We start from the raw sequence: 10,932 nt of genomic DNA, 5'->3' as shown, positions 1-10,932 counted from the left end.
TAAGATCAGAGGAGCGTACAGATGACTTTAGCCAGGAATTAAAGAGATCAATTGTATTTACAAAGGAGGTATTTTGGTTAAAAAGAAACCCGTATTTCAGATGTGGACGTTTGACCCGGGTTAAACTTTGACTGAGAGCTCAGCATAACATCCTCTGTGCTTGCCTCAATGTTCACCTCCATGTTTTTGTTTTTAGGTTTCTGTTCCTTTTTCAGTTTAAAACAGCCTATTGTTGATTTCAAAGCGCATCCCGACTGGGCGATACCCAGAGAACGATAAAATGTGCTAAAGTGGATACAGAAAACAACAGGAATTGAACCGGGCTGGCACTGTGCCACTGGCTTCGCTCTGGACGAGCTAATCTCCCCCAGTCTGCATCCTGCCTCCTCCTATATGAGAAGGAATGAGCGTTCATGTTAGTTCAGGAACGCCCCAAGAACGGCACACTGCAGAAACAACATGACCTCTAAAGTGTCCAGCTGCGCTTTATTGCTCTCATGGCTCAATATCAAGGGGTTCTCAGCCGTGTTTCTAAATGAACAAAGGATGACTCACCTCTGTGCAGCTTCATGCTGTTTTTCTATTCTTTCTTTTTTTTAATGGTAACTTTACTGTTTTGGTTCCCTCTCGCCACTCTTACAGAGTGTTTTTTGGCTGCATCAGGCAGAGGATGAGCTCCGATAAACCCGCTGTACGCTGGCTCAGCACCAAACATCTGACAGGCAAAGTTAGGGGCCAGCTGGTGAACATAGTGGAAGATTTAGAGCAGGGTGTCAAACTCATTTGGCCCACGTACCCTTGATTTGTTCTCAAGTGAGCCAGATCAGTAAACCACTCCAGAGAGAACCCAAACTTGATCTGCCACAGAGTTTCTTGTCAGCTTGAAGTTGTCAAACACAGGTTGCTTCTGCTAGGACAGTAGGAAAAAATACTACTGCTATGGACCCGGGAGATGGGGTTGTTATTTCATGGAAAAAACTCATAGATTTTTTCATAGATTAAAGTCGTAAATGTACAGAAAAACAACTCTCATTGGAATTTTTCACTTCTCCGCAATTTTCACACTTTTCAAAGTCCCTAATTGGACCCTTTGGTGGGCCTGTTGTGGCCCACAGGCCGCATGTTTGTCACCCCTGATTTAGAGGCTACGGATGCAGATATTTCCCTCAGGAATAGGTGGAGACCATAAATGGAGCTAAAAGTGAGTGTATATTAGACATACCTTTGGTAAGGTGGATACACACATGACTCCAAATGAATGATAATGTTGCTCTCTGTTTGCTAACAAGTCAGGGGACTTAACAAGGGATGATAAGTGGATGTTGTGCCCAAAATGGCCAAAATGGTTTGTTGCACCCACAATGGCCAAACAAAAATGCAACTTTGCCTTGTTTTGAAGCATGCTGAGTCACTTTCTTGATAAGGGATAGATGAGAAGATGAATAATATTCTTACATAAGCAGAGTGGTGTCAATCTTCTCATCTCAAACTTTTCTTTAAGAAGTATTAACAAACCGTGTAAATGGAGAACTTAAAGGCCCGTTATAGCATGACAGGATCTGATCTGTCAAATGAAGTTCAGTGAAACCATGAGCTAGTTACATAACTAAACTGTGTTGAAAATAAGAAACAGATCCTTGTGACAAATAGTTTTGTGAGGAAATGGTTTTAGTCTGGCCGTCTGTGAGTTCAGACATGAATCCCAGAGGATATAAAGCTCAGGATGAATGAGTCAGACTCCCCCCCTCCCCCTCCAATCATCTCCCTCCGTCAGAAACTCAGAGAAAAATATGAAGAACATTTCCTTCTTTCTTACAAACACACTTTCTCTACACAGACTACACATGTGCATGCTAACTTGACTTCAGCTTGTTTAATCTCGATATCTTCCAGAAGCAGTGGGAACTGTCTTGCCATGTGCAAATATGTAAATATTTAACACATGAGAAAGTCTATCTAAACATCTAGTTTACAGAAGAAAGCAAACAAACGATTTGAACCGCACAGAGACAAAAAAGGAAAAGTACGGGGTATAGCTAACGGTCTTATATCTAATATCTGTCTAATATACTGTCTAACTGTCTAATATCTATCTAATATAATGTCTAACTGTCTAATATCTGTCCAATATACTGTCTAACTGTCTAATATCTGTCCAATATACTGTCTAACTGTCTAATATCTATCCAATATACTGTCTAACTGTCTAATATCTGTCTAATATCTATCTAATATACTGTCTAACTGTCTAATATGTATCTAATATAATGTCTAACTGTCTAATATCTATCTAATATAATGTCTAACTGTCTAATATCTATCTAATATAATGTCTAACTGTCTAATATCTATCTAATATAATGTCTAACTGTCTAATATCTGTCTAATATACTGCCCAACTGTCTAATATCTATCTAATATAATGTCTAACTGTCTAATATCTATCTTATATACTGTCTAACTGTCTAATATCTGACTAATATACTGCCCAACTGTCTAATATCTATCTAATATACTGTCTAACTGTCTAATATCTATCTAATATAATGTCTAACTGTCTAATATCTATCTAATATACTGCCCAACTGTCTAATATCTATCTAATATAATGTCTAACTGTCTAATATCTATCTAATATAATGTCTAACTGTCTAATATCTGTCTAATATACTGTCTAACTGTCTAATATCTGTCTAATATCTATCTAATATAATGTCTAACTGTCTAATATCTGTCCAATATACTGTCTAACTGTCTAATATCTGTCTAATATCTATCTAATATAATGTCTAACTGTCTAATATCTTTCTAATATACTGTCTGTCTAATAGCTGTCTAATATCTATCTAATATACTGTCTAACTGTCTAGTATCTGTCTAATATACTGTCTTTCTAATATCTGTCTAATATACTGTCTAACTGTCTAATATCTGTCTAACATACTGTCTAACTGTCTAATATCTGTCTAATATCTATCTTATATAATGTATAACTGTCTAATATACTGTCTAACTCTTTAATATCAAGTGGTTTGATAAGAAAAAGATCAATGCCTAAGTCATCGCAAAGGGTCAGACGAAGTGTGCTCTTCATCCTCCAAAATGATAATCTGTTCTAAATATATCTGGGGTTGGGGAACCTCTAGCTCACCCAGTAAGAGTGTGCCACCCCCAATCTCTCTCGCCCATTTCCTGTCTATCCACTATCATCATCAAATTAAGGGAAATACCCACAAAAAAATAATCTTTATAAATGATCTGGGGCTCTGTGACTGTGATGCATCCGTCCGTCGACTGCAAACAGGAAGCACTTCGGCCTCTCCAGGGTTTCCCGTCAAACGAAGAATGTGTTTATGGACAATCTGTTCTGCCCCTGAAAGTGCGTCGGTGCATGATGTCCGTTCCACAAAAGATCTTTACCACTCCACTTTAACTCAGTTCTCATATTCACAAACTGCACTGTGACCCATTAAAGGTCCCATGACATGGTAATCTTTGGATGCTTTTATATAGACCTTAGTGGTCCCTAATACTGTATCTGAACTAATGCTGTATCTGAAGTCTCTTTTATATAGACCTTAGTGGTCCCCTAATACTGTATCTGAAGTCTCTTTTATATAGACCTTAGTGGTCCCTAATACTGTATCTGAAGTCTCTTTTATAGAGGACTATGTGGTCCCCTAATACTGTATCTGAAGTCTCTTTTATAGAAGACTTAGTGGTACCCTAATACTGTATCTGAAGTCTCTTTTATAGAGGACTTAGTGGTCCCCTAGTACTGTATATGAAGTCTCTTTTTTTTCTTCATCAAGTGATGAAGAGGAATTAATTGGTTATTTTGGGCAACTTTGAGATTCAAGTCGTTACATATGTTAGCCTACTTGATTGAAATCATCAACACATTTAGGCTTTTAAATTATTCACATTTGAATTGCAATTATATAGTTTGCAGCCACAATGGGTTTCTAAAGTGTCACATTAAAAAATACGAAACTGCCAGGAAATTGTTTGCTTCATTCAGCATCCAGAGCTCTTAATTTGTATTTATTTATGTATTTATTGTTTTTTTTGTTGACAAAATGCAGTCTACAGAGAACAGTAATAGCACATTAAGATACTTATGAAGACTCAAGAAGCAATAGAAACAATCCTTACATATAAAAATAAAAAGATAACATAACATCAATTTACAATTAGTCAGAATACAAGTTGTCCAGTTTAATCCAGAGCTCTTAGTGGTTGGATGGGTCGCTGCTGGGTGACAGGAAAGGTGACATCAACCGATAGGAATGCATGTGTGCGCGCAGTCTGCAGCTGATTAGTGGACCGGGGCGTTCCGGACCCACCGGACAGTGTGGGCGGGAACAAAACACAGTCCCATTCTCTGGACGAGCAGCAGAAACAACCTGGAGGAGGCACGAGAAGCACGGGGAACGGAAAGGCCAGATAATCGACATATTACCATTCTCTCTGCTGGTTTTGTTTTTCTTCTTCGTGAGTTCGTGTTCCGGCGGCAACATGTTTTCAGCGGGTCCGAAAACGTTGCTGTTGGTGCTGGTGTGTGCGCGCGCTGCCTCGGGGAGAGCCACCAACGGTAACAAGACTTTAGCTGGTTTCTACCGACTGTAACGGTCCCTGGTTTCTACTGAAGCTAACCCTTGTGTTGTCCTCTTGTCAAAATTGAAAATTAACACTTTTATTGACGTGTATCATCAATGTTTTTAACTTTTTCTTACGTTTTTGTCCCTTTTTTTTCAATGTTTGTCACTTTTTTTGGACGTTTTCCAACTTATTAACTTTAGTTTTACAGTAATTTTGGGAATTATGGTCAACATTAATAGGAAATTATACCTAATGTTTGAGTTGGAAAAGCAGAAAATTGAAATTACTTAGACTACAATTAAAGGAATGGACGTTGATGGGTAATCACAGACTGGAATATGTCAACTTTTACTCAATACTATTTCAAAACAACTTTAATTATTTCTTTTTTCTTTCTTTCAAATACAATAAAATTGAATGACACCCCAAAATTAATGAAAGTAGAGATTTGTACTTGCCAAAGAGTGCTGTGTGGAATCAATCATGTTATTTTGGGTTATAAAAAAGAACATTTCGATAGGAAAACGGGTCAATTTGACACGAGGACAACATGAGGGTCAAAGCAAAACTAGTTAAATTGGGTATTTTAAAGGAATCCCATCATAAATATGTAGCATAACTTTGTACAGAAATGCAGTATGGTAGAAAATGTATCCTGTCATTTGATATGATTTTTAAAACGTATTATATTTGATCGACAGAATGTTAATCAGCAACTCACATTGATAAAAACACCTTGTTTTGATTGACCTAAAGTCCACAACCTCAGAAAAGCAAGAAGTCCCCTTATTAGAGGACATTAGAGAATATTTGTCTTTTTTGTTAATCAAGTTTTTGCCTGAAATATGACTAAAGCCCATTTCTACCCATGGGCTAATTGATTAAAAGCTGCAACACCTACTTGTTTCTATTTTTAGGCTCGTCTCCTCGATTAATTAACAGCTAATATTGAAATCTTAAATCAGCTTTATTTTTTGGCATTTTAGCTTAAAAAAGAAAAAAACTACCTAAAAGATTATCAAAAACAATAGTTGTGTATTTTTCAGCTCTTTAATATGAATCTCTATGAATAAAAATAACCTGATTTAACAGTATTTAAACCAAACACATTTCTTTCTCTCTCCAGACACACAACGTGCACGAGGGAGAACCTTCTCTTTTTTTGACCCTTTAGCCGATCCCGTGACCCTGGATGCACCAGATGATGGCGTTGCCAAATCGAATCGCTCCACCGGTGTGCCGGTGCATAACGTAACCAAGGAAATCTCCGAGGAGGCGCTGGTGTTTCTGACGGGCCCGGTGTCCACCGTCCTCATACCTTCCTTCTACACGCTGGTCTGCGTATTCAGTGTTCCGATCAACATCTGCGCGCTGCTGGCCTTCGCTCGGAGGATCCGTCCTAAGAAGCCGGCGGCCATCTACATGCTGAACCTGGCCTGTGCTGACCTGCTCTTTGCCGCGCTGCTCCCCTTCAAGATCGCCTACCACTTTGGCGGCAACAACTGGATATTCGGAGCACTCGCGTGCCGCGTTGTCACCGCGGCTTTTTACTGGAACATGTATTGCTCTATTCTCCTCATAGGCTGCATCAGCGTGGACCGGCTTCTCGCTGTAGTCTATCCAATCAAATCCCTGGCTTGGAGGAGGCCGCAGAGGTCATACATAGCATGCGCAGCCATGTGGATGCTGTCCTTCGCCGGTTCGGTGCCGCTCGTCCTCTCCACCCATACCATCTACCTGAGACAGTTGGACATCACCACCTGCCACGATGTCCAGCACTTGGAAGACCTCATCGGGCACTACAGGATCTACTTCATCGCGCTCTGCTGCGCCCTCTTCTTCCTGCCGCTGCTCATCACAGTGGTGTCCTACGTGTGGGTCATCTGGTCGCTGAGCAGAGTCCCGCGCGGGGTTCCAGGACGCTCGCGCAGGAGAACCAGAGCAGTGGTGATAGCTTTGACCGTGCTGGTGATGTTCGTGCTGTGTTTCACGCCCACCAACTGTCTGCTTCTGGCGCACTACCTGCAGTTCAACAAGGGAGTCCAGCAGAGCCGGGCCGCCCCCGATGGCTCCTACGCAGTCTATCTGGTCTTTATGTGTTTGGGAAGCCTCAACTGCCTGCTGGATCCTCTGGTCTACTACTTTGGATCGTCCCAATGCCAGAGAGAACTGTCCCGCGTGTTGAGGTGTCAGAAGATCACAGACAACAGCTGCAACAGTCACTCGTCATCTGATTCACGCCAATCCAGCAGAGGAACAATTGTGAAACCCAGACATACAGAAAGCTCCCAAATAAACACTCAAAACACAAAAATGGACTCTTTCCAAGAGAGCCTCAACAGCCAGTACAAGAAGCTGCTGGTCTGACGCACTGGGCAGACATGCATCAGAGTGACTTTAACTGTGATTTTAAAGCTGCCCTGCCACACGTTTTTCATTACTTTGTGGTAATGGCTGAAGTTCTACCATAGACTCTGTAACATTTTTTGTTGAAAAAATACCTTTTTCCCCTTGTTTCAAGCCATTCTAGTGTGCTACAGAAAGCCGCAAGAAGACTCAGCTCTATTTGTGCCAGTTCTCAGTAATACTCAACGAGCTTAGCTGCTTGACTCTTATTGGCTAACAGCTAGCCAATGAGAGCCTAACTATCACCAACCTTTACCCAGCGCAACTGGTCCAGCTCATGAATAGTAATGAGCTCAGACAACGTGACGTCAGACTGACCAGCTGTTGTGATTGGCCTGATTTCTCCTCTTATGTCTCTCCAGTGGCTAGAGCTCACAGAGGAGGTAGACGTTCATTTTCACATTCACGACATTACACATTAACATTAACACATATGGACCTAAATATTTCAGAAAATGCAGGTAAAAACGGTGTTGTGTGGCAGGGCACCTTTTAAAAAAAGTTATGTCATATTTTATTAGGAATAGAAAGACCCGACAAATAAAGAGCACAAAGTTAATCTGCAGGCTTGAGTCACGTGTATTTTCTTTTGTGATTGTAATGAAGGGAAGCAAAGCTGTCATGCACACAGAAATACCCAGAAGTCTTGGTTTCATTACATCACATGTACAATGACAGCCATGCCAGTCGAGCGATTTAATGAAGTAAAAAGGAAGGTTGTAGAGAGTAGATAAGAATGTATGTCCAGGTGAATTCTGCTGAACATTTGATACTTTGAAATGTTTTTATTGTATGCACTGTATACGTAGGAGCTTATGAGTTTATGAGCTGCAAATCTTTCATTTAATGGAAAGAAACTTATGAAACATACTTGTGTTTGTTTTTTAAAATATACTATTTCTAAGAAGCTGATATTTTAAGCACTTGTGTTTTACAGTTAATACTTACTTCGTCCTCGTCTTACTTTGTACTTTACAAAATTTATATTTACCACTGTTTTTTTTTTAACCACTTTTAGTCTTTAAATAAATTTGTCCTCTTATCCTTGAGACAGTGTTTTTAAATCCACCAATGAACATCATTGGGCCTAGTTTGTTCCATGCTGCTCTCTGCTGGTTGGAAATGTGAAGTACTTTTATAAGACTGTTGTTGTACACCATTGTCAAGATTCTTTTCTCTTCTCTTATAGCGCTACTATACTGTTAGTACATGTGCCACATGTATGCGTAACATTAAAAGATCATGGCAACAATTTGTATTTTAAAAGCTTATTTTATGAGAAAAAAGTGTAAAGGCTTTAGGCTGCCCTACACGTTATTGTAGGCCCATTCAAGACCCCTGCTTTAAAGGAACCACTGACTGAATAAATACGTTTTGAATCTTTCTTTGACAATTGTTGAACTAACCGTTCAGTCTGTTAAGATTGCCCGTCACCATTACTGAAAGGCCGTCTTTAAATCTCACGTTTTGTCTGACCAACAATCCAAAACTAAAAGATGTTCAATCACCACGGATATAGGGATGCTTTTCAATTTGATATAAACCAGGGAAAAGCCGCAAATCCTCACATGTGAGAGGCTAGAACTTGAACATGGAAAATAATGTTCTATTCTGTCTGTCAGCCGGACAAAAGGAATCTACTGTATGTATTTGTTCATGCACAATACATAAAACGTAGAAAATGTGAAGTATTTCCTTATTTGGTTAAATAATGATGTATGTATTGGTCTTTTCTGTACTTTGCCACCTTCATTAAACGTGCCACTTACACTGGGTTTCAATAAGCTCAGAAGAACAATGGTTTTGCTATTGTCATTTGAATTGAAAAGCACTTTGAATGGCCTTGTTGCTAAAATGCAAATACAGCTGGCTTGCCATGCCTATCATTTGTTTTGCACGTACAGCAGCAACAATGGGGAAAGATAGCCAATGGCAACTAGATACTTATGTGTTTTAGCCTTTTATTCCTTCAGTATATGAAATATAGATGATATGAAACAAAGGACCCTGGCTGGACTTGAACCAGTTTAGACAAACGCAAGCAGTGAAGGAATACTTGTCTATTTGGGCAATATATAGTTACTAAACTATGAAGTATTGCACTTAATATAACATATCACATAGCACACGCAACCACGTGTACAGGTGTGTAGAAGCTTTTGTTCTGCATGAGTTTGTATGGACCAAAAGTACGGAGTGTAGGTTGTTATCTGGAGAGATGCCACTTCACCTCCTGGGCGCTGCCAGGTGCCCTTGAGCAAGGCACTGTAGCCCCCCCCCCCTCCCCCCAACCGCTCAGGGCGCTGGTCCAGCTGCTGCAGCCGAGTCACTCTGACATCTCTCCAAAATATTTCATACACAAATTTTGATTTCTTAAAACATCCCCGGTCTTTAATGCCTTTTCTAAATGATATAATCCCTGAAATGTTGCAAAACAAATAAAGTTTTTTCTAGTTTTTCATGAACACTTATGCAAACTGATTCCTAAGTGTCTCCTGCTGAGTCCCTTGGGCTCTTTTCCCTTTATTTATTTATTTTTGTTTGTTTTGTTTTTTTGTGAAAACGTATCAATGTTGTACTCCATGTTCACCTCATGTTGTAGAATTGACTGAATATGTTTGCAATGTGCCTTGTTGTATGTTTGATCCGAATCGTTAACCCTTGTGTTGTCTTCCTGTCAAACCTGAAAATCAACAATTTGCGGATTTTTTCTTACGTTTTTGTCTCTTATTTCATCACTTTTGATGCTTTTGTTCGATGTCTGTCACACTTTAGTTTTACAGTTATTTTTGTAAAACCTAATTTTTGGAAATTATACCAAAGGTTTGAGTTAGAAAAGCAGAAATTAGGAATTATTGAGACTAAAATTAAAGGAATGGATGTTGATGGATAATCACAGACTGGAATATGTCAACTTTTACTTCAAAACAAGTTCCATGTTTTTTTTTCAAATAGTATAAAATTGAATACAACGCCCCAAAATTAGTGAAAGTAGAGATTTCTACTTGCCAAGGAGCTTTGTGTGGAATCAATCATGTTATTTTGGGGAATTAAAAATAACACTGAAATAGGAAAACGGGTCGAGGACAACATGAAGGTTAAAAAAAAAAAGTCATCGTACTTCCGACATCAACCTGTGAGGCGTGTCTCGGTTGGCTACGGGCGCTCACGAGACTGGTGACGTCACGTAGGTGTTAAAACCCGCTGTGTGAAGAAGTCACAGCAGGTAAGACTCAGAGAGACAGAAGACAGAGCCAGCCACACCTGCGGACGCTCGTTCCTTTCTGCAGTCATGGTCCCGCAGACGCGATGGCTTCACCTGCTCCTCCTGTGGTGCTGCGCGCGGAGCTGCCACTGCCTGCCCATAGGTAAAGAGCCATCTGTTGTTCCTGTTGTCTTTAAACATTTAAATCAGACAAGATTAGGATTGAAAACATGTTATGCTGAACTACATACATCGAATAGAGGCCATGCTTGTTTGATGAGTTGGTCCTGATTGACTTCATGTAGTGTGTTAGTCCGTCAGAAGTAGTTTGACAACACTAAATGACCTGCTTTCTTTATTGGGCATTGCTGTTTGTAGGTTTGCATGTATGTGTGTCTCTTGTGATATTTTTGGGAGTCAGTTTGGCTATATGTATTTATGTTTGTGTTTGGTTTCTACCCCTCTTGTCATGTGTTGTGTGTGTGCTTTTTATCTGGACCTTGAGTCTGTAAACAAAGAATATAAATTATAAATTATGACATATGTAAAGTGAGTCACTGTCAAGCAGATGGTTAATAAGTAGGTTAAAGTCCAAGTGTGTCACCACGGACATGTACTTAGCCTACATAGCTGATACCTTTTTAGAGGTACATTTTATGTACTTTATGCTTATATTCCACTGCATCTCAGAGGTAAATATTGTACTCCACTACATTTGT

General features: G+C 39.6%; 2 protein-coding genes across 3 annotated transcripts in view; both read left to right on the top strand.

Annotated features, from left to right (window-relative positions):
- Positions 1–4,270: 4,270 nt before the first annotated feature.
- LOC117959156 (proteinase-activated receptor 1-like) lies at positions 4,271–7,457 on the top strand. Its single transcript, XM_034896136.1, has 2 exons — positions 4,271–4,594; positions 5,729–7,457. The coding sequence occupies exons 1-2, from the start codon at positions 4,294–4,296 to the stop codon at positions 6,967–6,969; spliced, it is 1,542 nt and encodes a 513-aa protein (XP_034752027.1). The 5' UTR covers positions 4,271–4,293; the 3' UTR covers positions 6,970–7,457.
- Positions 7,458–10,121: 2,664 nt separating this feature from the next.
- Positions 10,122–10,932, top strand: part of f2rl1.1 (coagulation factor II (thrombin) receptor-like 1, tandem duplicate 1) — a 6,628-nt gene continuing 5,817 nt past the window's right edge. Inside the window, exon 1 of one of the 2 annotated variants that reach the window (XM_034896159.1) lies at positions 10,122–10,376. In XM_034896159.1, coding sequence (XP_034752050.1) covers positions 10,301–10,376 — 76 coding nt within the window. In that variant the 5' untranslated portion in view covers positions 10,122–10,300. The remainder of the gene's footprint in view (positions 10,377–10,932) is intronic. The other variant, XM_034896158.1, reaches the window with a different exon arrangement.

Source organism: Etheostoma cragini, chromosome 16 (genome assembly GCF_013103735.1).
Source record: "Etheostoma cragini isolate CJK2018 chromosome 16, CSU_Ecrag_1.0, whole genome shotgun sequence".
Lineage (NCBI taxonomy): Eukaryota > Metazoa > Chordata > Actinopteri > Perciformes > Percidae > Etheostoma > Etheostoma cragini.
Note: the sequence above shows the minus strand (reverse complement) of the source record. Positions and strands in the feature narration are given on the sequence as shown.

What these genes read in the sequence shown, in the direction of transcription:
- LOC117959156 (XM_034896136.1), top strand. Translation starts at nt 4,294, where the DNA reads ATGTGTGCGCGCAGTCTGCAGCTGATTAGTGGACCGGGGCGTTCCGGA. An exon ending in CTCGGGGAGAGCCACCAACG is followed by an intron (nt 4,595 to 5,728) that starts GTAACAAGACTT and finishes TTCTCTCTCCAG; the next exon opens with ACACACAACGTGCACGAGGG.